Source organism: Stegodyphus dumicola, chromosome 4, assembly GCF_044657685.1.
Source record: "Stegodyphus dumicola isolate Sdum_Otavi_A_Nest chromosome 4, ASM4465768v1".
Taxonomy (NCBI): Eukaryota; Metazoa; Arthropoda; class Arachnida; order Araneae; family Eresidae; genus Stegodyphus; species Stegodyphus dumicola.
This window is the reverse complement of record NC_140771.1, coordinates 241863536-241876742: the sequence shown is the minus strand read 5'-3', so window position 1 is coordinate 241876742 and position 13207 is coordinate 241863536. Positions and strand designations below refer to the sequence as shown.

The window sequence follows — 13207 nt, the reverse complement described above, 5'->3', positions numbered from 1 at the left end:
CTGCTTTTTTCTAACATATATTAACAAAGATCCCTTTTATTAACCTACAGACACATAATATTAGTCTGTTCACAATTAAAAACAATTTTTTTTTTTTTTTTTTTTTTTTTGTTTAAGCTGGCGTCTTTAGTGTCAATGCTCACAGCTGAAGCAGTCAGCATCATTGCTAGTGGAAGCGGGACAACAAAATATATGTTCCTATAATTAGATGCAACTGTCTCACCGACATTAAATTAATTAAGCAACTACAATGCAATGTAGTTGCTTAATTAATTTAATGATTAATGATGATATTTTAATGAATGAATATGATATTTTATTTATATTTTATGCACTTTGCTTCACTTTTAAAACCTTTTTAAAATCTAATTTTGTTGTTAAAAGACTTTAAAAAGAACATAAAGATTTGGAATGCAATATTGTGGCTGAAATAAAAAAATTCTCAGCAGAGAAATCCAGAAGCACAACTGAGAGTTTAATTCACACACCTGATATTAAAACTCATGATGTTTTGTATAAATTTAATTTATTAGGCACACTTAATAAAATGTATTTCTTTTCCAAGAAAGCACTTCCATTAAATCTCATTTTTAAAAATATGCCATAACAATTGTTAAGAACTGTTAGTAACTGGAGTGTATTTAAATGTGTGATAGAAAAACAAGAGGGAAAAAAAAAAAACTTTTTTTGGGGCAGCTTAACTCAATTTGAATGCAGAATTAAGAATTAAATTTAAGGCAAATTTGTAACATTACCAAGAAACAGTGAGAAATCAATTGATTCTTACAGCTAAAAGAACACAAAAAAATTGCCCAGGAATTTTAGATAAGAAACTGCAAATTGCACATTATCAAAAACAGCAGATGATATAATTTAAAACAAAATACTCATACATTTACTCACTTTTCTATTAGTACAAAATAACAAGGCCACAATTCCTTTCTGAAGAGGACTCAGTATTGGTAAAATAATTTCAGCACTTAAAGTTGAAAGAAGAAAAGTTAACAAATCTAATCCAGTACAGATGCCTTTATACATGGCTGTGGTCTATAAAAGAAATAATGCAAACAAAAGTTACAAATTTTCAAGAACTATTTCATTAAAAGCAAGATTAAAGGAAACAGAGTTAGTATTTCAGCTTAATATATGCCTTATTGAATTATTTATAGAAAATACCAGCGGTTCCCTTTAATAATTCAGATTAAATAAAAAAAGGCACTTTTTAAATTAAAAAATGTTTGCTGCAAGTAATGTACACATTAGTAATAATATTTCAGCTTATTTCACTGATGCACTTAAAGCACTGTTATGAGCAGGACTTGCCGAAACATGTTATTTCCCAATATTAAAAAAAAAAAAAAAAAAAAAAAGATGAAAATTTTTTTAAAATCTACTAGAAACAGCATAAACAAAAATATCAAAAAGAAAACAAAACAGAAGTAAACTCTGAAACAAGTTCAAAACAGCAATATTAAAAGCCCAAATCAGCCTGAATTTAAAGTAAAATCAAATTTTGATTAACCAATGCAATACTGCAGACAACATTTTTAGCAATCTAAATCAGGATTAATACAAGGACAATTAAAAAAAAAAAAAAAAAAGGAATAACCCAATTATGATTAAGAGAAAAATCCTATTAATAATCTACTTGTGTATTTTCAGGCAATTTAATATGGAGAATAAAATTTCATCTGGTCTAGTAAATTAAACCAAATTCAAAATAAAAGGAATACATTACAAACTAATATTTCTGTTTATGTTAACTCTTGTATATTAATAGGAATAAATGTGAAGATTGCACTTCAATTATTTTTATGACTGATTAACATTTATTAATGAATTAGCAGTCTTTATATTATCCTGGATTATGTACAATTAAATTAATTATAGTTATGTGTAAAAACAACTTACAAATACTGTGACATTATCTGTTAATAGTATTGTTATTCCAAATATTTTTCTTTTCCTTTTTGTATTTTATACAGACAGTTTATTCTGATGATTTATGACAGTAATTTTTCCAGTATTCTACAATACACAAATATAATCTTACTTTTAGACAGAGTTTGATCAAGAATTGATTATAATTTTACAGCATAAAAGTATGGCATTCCAGTACAACAAAAAAGGCCAATAAATTAGGGAAAGAAATATACTTGGACGTCCTATGCAGAATGAAAGCTAGGGTACAACTCTGATATACGCCCTAATTTCACCAAATGTGGCGATATGTGTTCTGCGCTGGTTTTTGGCAAGATTGCGTGTTCTATGGTTACCCTGTTGACGTTGAACATTCTTTCGCTGGAGCTCGTTGATTCACGTCTGTGTCTGAGAAGATGGGAGGGAAAGATAAAATAGTAGACGTTGTTGAATTGAAGTTCGGCAAAAGGAAATATCATTGTGGCCATCATGTTGAGGGGTAGTGGGTATTTAGAGGTGTGGAAAGAAGGTCTGGGAGATTATTTTTAATGGCAGTGCATGATAGAAGTAGGGATTTGTGATTTTATTTAATTGTGAACCATAGTATAAATTTTCTGGATAGTGTGTCTGGCTGTCATGTAAATACGAAGTGATTCGTGGCGGCATGTTAAAGGCGGTATGAAATTTATATTTCTGCTATTCGAAAACGCATTAATTCATGGTAAGTGCATTTTATTTTATCCTTATTCTTATTTTGTAGAATGTTATGTTCATTGGTTATTTAGTATGAATTTCTGTTGTTATTGTTGTTTTTGAAACAGGATGCTGTGTACATGGTATTCTTTGAAATTTATTGTTGTTATGTTAATTTATTAAAGCGAGGTGTGTGTAGTTCGTAGATTTGTTCGTTGCCTAAATTGTGCAATTTGTAGATGTTTTAAGTTTAAACAGGATGCTGTGTACATGGTATTCTTTGAAATTTATTGTCATGTTAATTTATTACAGCGAGGTGTGCGTAGTTCGTAGATTCGTTTCTTGCCTCAATAGTGCAATTCGTAGATTCTTTTTAAGTTTAAACAGGATGCTGTGTACATGGATTTTTGTCAAATATTTTTGGTTAGAAACTTTACATTTTTGCTATCTAATTTTTTGTTTTTGTATCAGATTTTTAGCTTAAATCGTGTGTTCAAAGCGTAGTTTTTGCATGTGAGAAAACCGTGTCTTTGGGACATTTTAGGCTTAAAGTTCGAAATATAGACAAAATATTTAGATAGTAATATAGCAGCATGAAGTTTCTCGCCAGAAATGTTTGGCAAGAAATTTGGCAACTTGAGGGCGCATATCAGAGTAGTTCCAAAGCTAGCAACAGCAACACGTAGCTGCAGCTGTGAAAAAAGGTAGAAGTACAAAGGAGTGATGTTGAAGCTATATGGTAGGTGCGACAAAAGAGTCCAGCTGATGAATGCAGACACACGTGGTCTTGCATTATCTTGATAGAACATTAACTTTTTGTGCTGGAACTCAGTTTGACATTTTTCCTTGATAGCAGCATCAACACAGACTAGCATCTGGCTGTACAAACTCACTGTAGAGGGTTTTACCTTTTTTCCAGATACTCTTTGTAGAATCCCACCAGATGTAAAGCATGATCTTTTTGTTAGTCAAATTGCGCTTTGCGATGCTACCGGGTGTAGATAAACCACTTTTACCGGGTGTAGATAAACCCCTTTTCGGCCTGCATTATTGAAGTAAATCCACTTTTCATCACAAGTGATGATCCGGTCCAGAATTTTGTTCTTGCAATTGATATTCGAGAAGATTAGTGCAGGCACAAACATGTCTGCATTTATCTGCTGTGTCACCCAGCAGTTGAACTTTTACGTAAGTTTATGCGATGCATAGCGCAGCTAATGGACATGGCACTAATGTATAACTCCTTAGCAAGCTCTCACGTGGTTGCATACTGATTTTCTTCCACAAGTTCTTGCAGTACACTGGCCAAAGTGCTCTACTTTTGAATGTCATAGTCCTTGTTTTTGAACTTTCTGTTTCAAACCTTCACAGTGTCATATGATACAACATTAGTACCTAAAGCTCTACAAATGATTTAATGACATTCTGTAGCTGACGTTTTGCAACAGAACTGGAACTAAATGATGGTTCTAATCTGGTAGCATGATAGTTTCATCTCAGACACCTTATACTTAACCTTCCAGCATGTGCGCTTGGCAATTTTACACGAGCACGTACGCGTCGTATTTTTTACATCTGTTATTATACCGTTTTTGGCATGAAAAATGACAGAAATGAGTGAATATTGATAACGAATTTGTTAAAACATACAATATTAATTTTATTATTGCAAAATACAAATGATTTCCCATTCAAATGACAGTAAATTATTTTTAAAAACTTATATTAGTCAGGCAGAAAAGCAATGATGTACTTGATCATATAAATTAAGAAATTTATTATTTAGTAACTTATTTTAAAAACCAAGCTAGTTTTAATATTCATCTGTCCTGTCCTGTTGATTTATCATCGAAATAAATCTATAAATCCAGAAATAAAAATATCATAGCTCATCACAGCTCTTGTTATTTTGCCATCACTTGAGAACAATTCTTTTGCATTTACATAGTATCCTTTTTTTATTTCTATCATATATAACAATCTCTGTCTCTTGATTATTTTGTCTTTTAGCAAACTTATAATATTTACTTATATATTCCAAAATTTCATCAAGCATATTTATATCAACTATTTTAAAAAATGTTCCTATTTCATCCTTCATATCCTTGGCATGGTGTTAACATGCCAAGGATATGAAGGTTAACATTCATAATATTCATCTTGTTCATTTTTGAGCAGCCTGCATACTTCTGTTTTTACCACTCAGAAGATTTATCCTTACTAACATAGAATATACCATCCTCATTCCTTTTTTCTATATCATTATTACTATCATCATTCAAAATATACTGTTCAGATTTACTGCTGATACTATTTTTCTCTATATGTTCCTCACTCAAATCGCTATTATTCTCACATCCAAAGGTTTTCTTGTCTTTTCTCCCTTCATCAGATAATTCTTGAAGAATGCGAGCAAAATCAGCTGTTTGCACATATGTTTTTTGCCATGAAAACCGATATAAAAATTACGGAGTCAAATTTATACAAATTAAAATAATGCACATCAATTAATAACATAAAATTACAAAATATTTGAGAAAAAAATATTTTCCAAATTTTCACCCACGACCACGCACGTGTCGTAACTTTCATGAAGAAGTTGCCATGTAATGCAAAAGCCCAGTAAAAAATAAATAAATAAAAAGTCATATGACTTCCTGTTCATACATTCCATGATGTGGGGAAAGGTTGAAAGGAGGAGTAGAAATGACATTCAGACGGCTCAGCTATGATATGCGAAAAATGTACATAAAAAGCCGAACTTGTCGTATACTTTGTGCATAGTGCACGTGCTGGAAGCTTAGTAATGATATTTTTTTACAAATTTCACAACACAGCATTCAAAAGCAAGTCTCTTTCTAATGCCAAAAATTGTTTGACAAAATATGATTAAACACATTAACACAAACTGTTTGTGCAGATGATATTAGCAATTGTGGGAAACTTTTGTTAAAACTCAATATAAGATAAAAATGTGTGACACAGTCACAGATTATCATATACCCTTCTAAAGACTGGATTTTTCTTGTCAGCTGCCAGACTTCTATCTTCTCTCCAATTGTGCTTGAAGCTATCTAACGTTTCAATAAAGTGTCTTTTTTTTTTTTTTTTTTTTTTTTTTTTTTTTTTTTTTTATTGCTTGTTTGCATGGTATTTAAAAGAGTGTGCTTTTAACTTGAATAATCTGCGACTTTTGAAATGGCTAAACAATGGAAATGTAATGTGAAAAATTATGATAAGTGATTTAAGATTTTACATGTTTTATCTAGAAATTAAATCTGTTAATTATCTAAATAAAGAATAATCTGCTTGTTTAAATTTCTACTGGAATAACTAGTGCATGTTAGGCCATCTTTGCCAAATTTACTGGTCAACGGGATTTCATAATCGGATAAAACGCTTTACATTCACATGTTAAGATTTATGAAATACATTAACTTTCATGTCTATAATTTATTTTTTAAAAAAAAATTACATAATTTTAAATGCAAGGTTTTGGTATTTAAGTTGATTATAAATAAGATGACTGTTTTGATAATTTTAGACTGCAAATTTCTTTCAATCATTTGGTGCTGTGAATTGCACTTTTTATATGTTCAACTGTAGAGTCTTACTCTCTTGTTCCCCATATACTAGAGTAGATCCTAAAATAACCTGGCAAATTCTCACACAGGTACTACTGACTCAAGAAGAAGGGTGAAAAATAACTCTTTAATTAATTCAAAACAGTTAACAGAAAGTCACGATCTTCGTGCATTGATGATCAGTCTGATATGGCCAAAAGGCTTACTAGCATAACAGCGAAACAACAACAAAACATGCGCTTGGCTAGCAAAACATGCTCTGAATAAACTCAGAGATTCGGCCGTTTAAATAAGCACTTCAATTAACTTTAATTTACATCCTGGCGAGAGAATGTGAGGAGAAGTTGAGAAATTTAGAAAAAGGTATAAACTTAAAATAAATTTGTTAAGCAAAATAAGAAAAACCCTACACAACTATCTTAAATTTTTATGTATATGAGATCCAGACCTTTCCAGGTAGGTGAGCTTCAACTGTACGAATATTACACATACTGGCCAATGAATTAGAAACCTTTGGGATTTTCATTAGAATGCATGCTAGGGATGAAGTATGCAATTTTTTTTATGACATGGGTTACACGTGGTTAAAATGCTAGTATAAGTAAGGTGTAAGAGTGTTTTTCACGGCGAATGAAGTAAAATGGGAAAAGCGACAAATTTTTCATCATTTGAAAAAGGTCATATTGTTGGTGCCCATTTAGCAGAGGCGTCAATTTTGAAGACAGCAAATTTTACTAGATTCTTAAAAGCAGCCACATCAGAGGTTTTCAAGAGTTGGAATCAGAACCCACAGTCCTTCTCTAGAAGACATAACTGCGATTCGAGCACAGTTTTCCAAGACAGTGATCGGCGGTGTCTCCAACAAATTGTACGGCAGAACAGGGACTCTAATGTGCTTCAGCTGACACAGATCGTCAACCAAGGCTCTTCCCAACAGATTTCAGCTGGAACAATGCACAGAGAATTGCAGGGGATAGGAATGTATAGTCGGGTGCCTGTGAGAAAAACACTCATTTCTGTCTGACATGCAAGAATTCGTTTGCAGTGATGTCGGAAAAGAAGACACTGGACATCTGAGGATTGGAAATGGGTAATGTAGATGGATGAGTCACACTACACCTTATTTTGCACTGATGGAAGATGCTGAATTTGGCGAGGACCCCATGAAGTCATGAATCCATCTTGCCTTACTCACACTGTGCAAGGGTCTGGTGGGAGTATCATGATATGGGGCATGTTCTGCTGGCATGGTACCCTGGTGTTCCTCGAAGGTAAACAAATAGCCATGATATACCTAGATAAACTGACAGATCAAGTGCAATTCTGCAATGTTATATTTTTACCCTGATGGTGACGGATACTTCATGGATGATAATGCAGCTATACATTGTACCAGAAGTGTTCAAAATAGATTCGCTGAACATGAATCTGACTTCCAACACCTTCTCTGACCATTACATTATGCAGATTTTAACCCCATAGAAAATGTGTGGGATAAGGTGGAAAGACACATTCGACAGCACTCCCCTCTTCCATTTAGTTTACAAGATCTAAAAAACTGCATAGCCAATGCATGGTATGCTCTGGACATAAATGCACTCCAGAAGTATGCAGACTCGATGCCCAAACTAATAAGAGCAGTTATCCGTGCCAAAGGTGGTCCAATAAAATATTGATCTTTGGTTTCTAATTCATCGGAAAGTGTATGCATTAGCATTTTTTTAAAAGAAGTTTATTCAGAATTGCTTAGCCTCAAACTATTCGGATAAATGAATAGAAACTCATTTATTTAAAGTGATTAGGGATAAGCCTTTATTACATAATCTATGAAAATTGTAATCAGCAGCTAAAGGAAGGTAGGGGGAAAATGGCCTATGGTATTACTAAGCTAAAGTATCTATTATAATGCATTTGCAATCTATAATACTTAAACTTTTGAGCTGAGTAGCTTATGAAATGCTACATCATATTTAATGAACAGTACAAATGAAAAATATACAATGGACAAAGATTTTACAAATTATTTCTTCATAGATTATACTGAGAAAACTGAATACATTTATTTTAATTTTAAAATACCTATTTTCCTCTAAAGAATAAAAAAATTGATTTTAAAGAAATACTTGAAAAAACTCTTTAGCTTTTAAACTACCTATTTCAATGCTATTTTTCTCTATTGTTTTAATTAAACAGGATTTTATCGTAACATATTTATATTTCATTTCTCCAGAAAATTATAAATTTTACAAGATACTAATTTAATGTATACTTTATATCAATACATACTAATGCATATGATTTAAAATACATGATGATTTAAACTGTTTAAACATATAAATTATTAAAAGCAGTTAAATTATAAATAATTTACACATTATTAAAAAATCCATCATACTTTATTACATAAGAAAATTTTCCCAAATGTTTTAAGGGTCTTTTATAACTTCAGTCAAAATCATTTTAATTAGTTTTTTAAACTATGAATTCAAGATAATTGTATCTGTAAATTAAAGAAATGCATTCAATGATGAGATTTGATTTGCAAGTAATTTTGCATTAGAAGAAATTTATGATTTTTCATATTTTAAAATGTTTTAAGTCAAAATAGATTTATTTTTTAAAAATGTGTTTTTATGACAGATAAATTTATATTTTATCATTAAGACCAAATGTAAACTAATCAGAAAACATTTCATTACCTTTATTAAATGTCACATTGCCTTAAAAATTATTAACTGTTTTATAATAACTAACATTCAGCATAAAAAATAAATACAATATGAATATAAGATGGAAAAGGGCAGAACGAACCTTCACATCAAGCAAAAGATTCTCAAACCAGCTACCAAGATTTAGTCCAGGAAATGGCCATATTTCATGAGCTAGAACAGCTTTTAGAAGTGACACACAACGTTTAGCAAGGATTTCTTCCTCAGACCCATCTATATTACTTTCATCGACCTGAATACAAAGACTTTGTTAGAAAGAAAATATATGCAAAGTGCAATAATAGCAGGCTTTATTTACACTTAAAGTCAGTTTCTGAGCTAGCAACATTTATCAACACGCAAAACTATTCTATTGAACAAGATGTTTAATAGAACTTAAGATATAATATACATATATATATATGCAATATTTTAATTGTGGAGAAGACACTGGTACTTTTTGCTTTCGATAGTCATTATGGCTGATGGTATATAAAATTTCAACGTTTCTAGGGCTATTCCTTTTTGATTGCACAAAATACATAGAATGCATTTAAAATGGATTCAGAAGAGATTTTAAATCTATTTTACGACCTGTTTTGTAAAAAAGAGACCTTTATATTCTGTCTATACATATAGATGTCTACCCCCCCCAAAAAAAAGAAAAATCAAATAGAGTAGTTAAAGTTAAGTGAAAGCAGTAAAGTTATTCAAGAGCAGTTAAAATGGGTATTTTCATTGAAATATAATAACCAAAATTTTTTGTGATTACAATACAATACTTCCTTTACTTCGTACAAGGAAGTAAAAAAGGGACAAAACTGAATTATAAAAAATTAAGAAGTTCCCTACCATTATCAGTCAGCATTCACAAAAATTAATTGCTTATAAGTGTCACAATATACAACTGTTAAACATTCATTTTACATGCATACATTACAGGTCATTACAACTAAAAAATCAAGAAAGGTGATAGTTAATAAAACACTTGTGAAATTTATAATATATGAAAGAATTTCTCCATATGTATATGGGTGTGCAACAGAACAGCACAAAGGTAAAAAAAAGATACAGAGATACAAAATTTAGCAAATGCCATTTTTAACAACGCATCTACAAGTTCTTTCTACATCTACAAGATTCATTTTTTTTATTTAATGTCAAATTTATATTTAATGCATTTTCCACATATATCTTTGTTCAAGACTGAACTAATTATCATAGAATTTCAATCTTTATTGGACCCTCAAAATCAAGGCAATTTTACACAAAATCTATGGCAATCTAAGATTGCCTTTTTTTTTTTTTTTTTTTCCCTTCTTCTTTAAACCTGATTATATAAACTAGACATAAATATTTAAACTTGCAAACATTGATTCAGATCTTCTCATAAGTTAAGACTCATCATCTTGTTTTCTGGCAAAAGGGAGGCATGACAAGTCTAATTCATCAAATGCAGCCCTCAAAAATAGATGATAGCTTTCATATACACACCACTGATGGTGTCTTTGCTTTTCAGATTAATTTATTATGGCAGAGAACTTGATAAATATCTCTCTGATGGAAGACTTTACAAGCGTTTTTTTTAATATTATATAATAATCATATGTGTCATTAGTACATATCACACATCAACCACATGGAAATTCTGTTTTGCTTAGTAGTAAATAAAGTTGTGCAAAACTGTTCTATTAAACAAGATGTTATATCACATATCAAGTATTATCTATTACTAGTAATAGATAATACTTGATCTGATACAATGACAAAAGATAAAGGGGATAATTTGGAAAATGTTATTTCAGCAAATACCTAAATTTAATCTTTGATATCAATTGATAGGGTTATTGACTTACTTCAAATTAAATAGAACAATAAATGTTCAAGACATACAAGTTTGTAATTTGTAAAAATGTCACCAATGTCATCTCGAATCTCATTTTTAAAACTTTTGTTCCAGCTCACAGACATCTTTAACATCAATACATAATTTGGAAAAAAAAAAAAAAAAAAATCCTGACTGATCAATTACCATTACAAACAATATGTAACCATTTATCCACATGTGGGTGCATTTGCTTAAAATTAAGTGTTAATAAAGCATCAAAAAGGTTTGCCATTCGAAATTAAACTTTAAAGAATATGTTTCTGTTATGTTAAATAAATAATATATATATGTAGGTGCTTTGAAATTTTTGAGATAAGCACAGACAATAAGTGGCACTAAAATTAATGCATAGATTTCAAAATATGAATTATTTTAGCTCAGTAAACAATTTGCTATTGGAGAAATGGAAGTAGTTAAGCATAGAATAAATTTTAGTCAGATGGAAAAATGGAGTTCATGGGAGAGTATTATCCTGCTATGATTTTAAAGTGGAACTAAATTAAGGAAACTGCATTCAACATCTACAATTAGCATTTGGAAATGAAGGTCCATTTTGTGCTATTGTACTCAGATGTTCTACAAAATTTCACAGAGGTTGCAACTCTCTTAGGATGAAGAACATACAGGAAAGTTGTTGTTGGCAGTAATCCCGGATAATATGTCTGCCAGGCAGAAAATCTTAATTCATGACAACAGCTGCACCAATCAATTGATATATAAGGAACTTAACATTGGAACCGCTGCCACACATAAAAATATTCATGAACTGAAAAAACTAGTTTGCCATTGGGTTCCTCATAATTTAACTGAGCACCAAAAAGAGGAGCATGTCAGAATCAGTAAAAAAAAAAACTTTAAATTACTTAAAGATGGTAGCCATCATATTATTAAAATTGTAACTGGTGATAAAACATAGATTCCATTTTTTGGCATTCTAACATGTCAAGAAAGTAAAGCATGGGTCTTTGAAGATGATCCCATGCCCATGACGGTGAAAAGACAACGTACCATGGAAAAAGTAATGTATGCCATTCAGAAGTACAGGACTAGTCAAAGTCACTGAGCTGGAAGGATAGAAGATAACTACAACTAACTGGTACATCACTAAAAGTCTTCCAGAAATTTTTCAAAAAGTGAATGTTAGAGGACTCATGCTCCACCATGACAATGCTTCTCATTCAGCAAGATTGACAGTTGAGTTCCTTGAACAAAAACACATCATAGTAACAGAACATCCACCCTATTCACATGATCTAGCTATATGTGACATTTGGTTATTTTTCAATCTAAAATAGAACTTACATGAACATTTTTTTCATTCTGAAGATGAGATTAATGAGGGTATAAATGCTCTTTTCATCGAAATCATGAAATGAATGGCTTAAGGCATTTAATCTTTGGAAAATTCGCCTACAGAAGTGTGCTGATTATGGAAGAGACTACTTTGAACATTACTAAAATTTCATAACTTTAAAAAAAAAAATATGTGTATCTCAAAAATTTCATAGTGACATTCACAGTTCAGAATAATATCAAGTAATTAAACAACAATACACCATGTGAACAATTTTCAAAATCCAGAGATTTCAGTGATCAGTAGTGCGTTATTCATAAAATAATCGTGAGTAGAGAAGTAAAATTGGAATAAATCTGCATAACAATTAATACAAATAATATTAATGTATAAAAAAGATGCAATTACATGCTTAACTTACAAGACATGCTAGTTTGAAGAGAAAATTAACAACAGCATAAGCATCATTTCTCTCAACAGCTTTAGAATCAATGCATAATAATTTATGAGAATCAGGCATGCTATTGCTTCTTCTATTTTCAGGCAAATCAGGCTGCACAGTAATCCTTGATGTTTCGAACAGGCGTTCTATGTGATGTTCAATAGGCTATAGAAATAAAAAAAATAATAACATATATATATATATATAATGGAGTCATGCAGAAAGTTTTGCGAGTTTTCAAATCAAAGAGGATTTTCTTCTAACTATTTTATTATTGCTGATAAGAAGTAATATTGATTGAAGCAGATATTTAAATATCACCTTTTCTGTTCATGCTGCTTAATTATTGTACGTATTGTTGTGTCATTTTTCTCCCCAGTGTAGTACTATGTATGAAGAACCCAAAAGTTAATTTTCTTCATGTTATGCTCTTTTATTTTAAAAAAGGGAAAAATGCTAGTCTGACAGCTTGTAGAGCTATATATGTACAAAATGCAGTTTCTGATGACAAAGTTTAAAGGGAGTTTGGGAAGTAAAGACTCGGAAACTTCAATTTGATGATATCCGCTCTGGATGATCATCCAGTGTAAACAAGGGCCTATTATAAGGAGCTATCACTGAAAATCCACGTTATACAACTCAGGAACTATCACACAGTCTAAATATTCTAAAAAGTGC

At 30.9% G+C, this 13207-nt stretch overlaps 1 protein-coding gene across 1 annotated transcript in view; it reads right to left on the bottom strand.

Annotated features, from left to right (window-relative positions):
- Positions 1-13207, bottom strand: part of LOC118193461 (transformation/transcription domain-associated protein-like) — a 313501-nt gene that overhangs the window by 117511 nt on the left and 182783 nt on the right. Inside the window, exons 41-43 of the mRNA XM_085816144.1 lie at positions 12509-12694; positions 9009-9158; positions 904-1047 (exon numbers count right to left, since the gene is read on the bottom strand). Coding sequence (XP_085672270.1) covers positions 904-1047; positions 9009-9158; positions 12509-12694 — 480 coding nt within the window. The remainder of the gene's footprint in view (positions 1-903; positions 1048-9008; positions 9159-12508; positions 12695-13207) is intronic.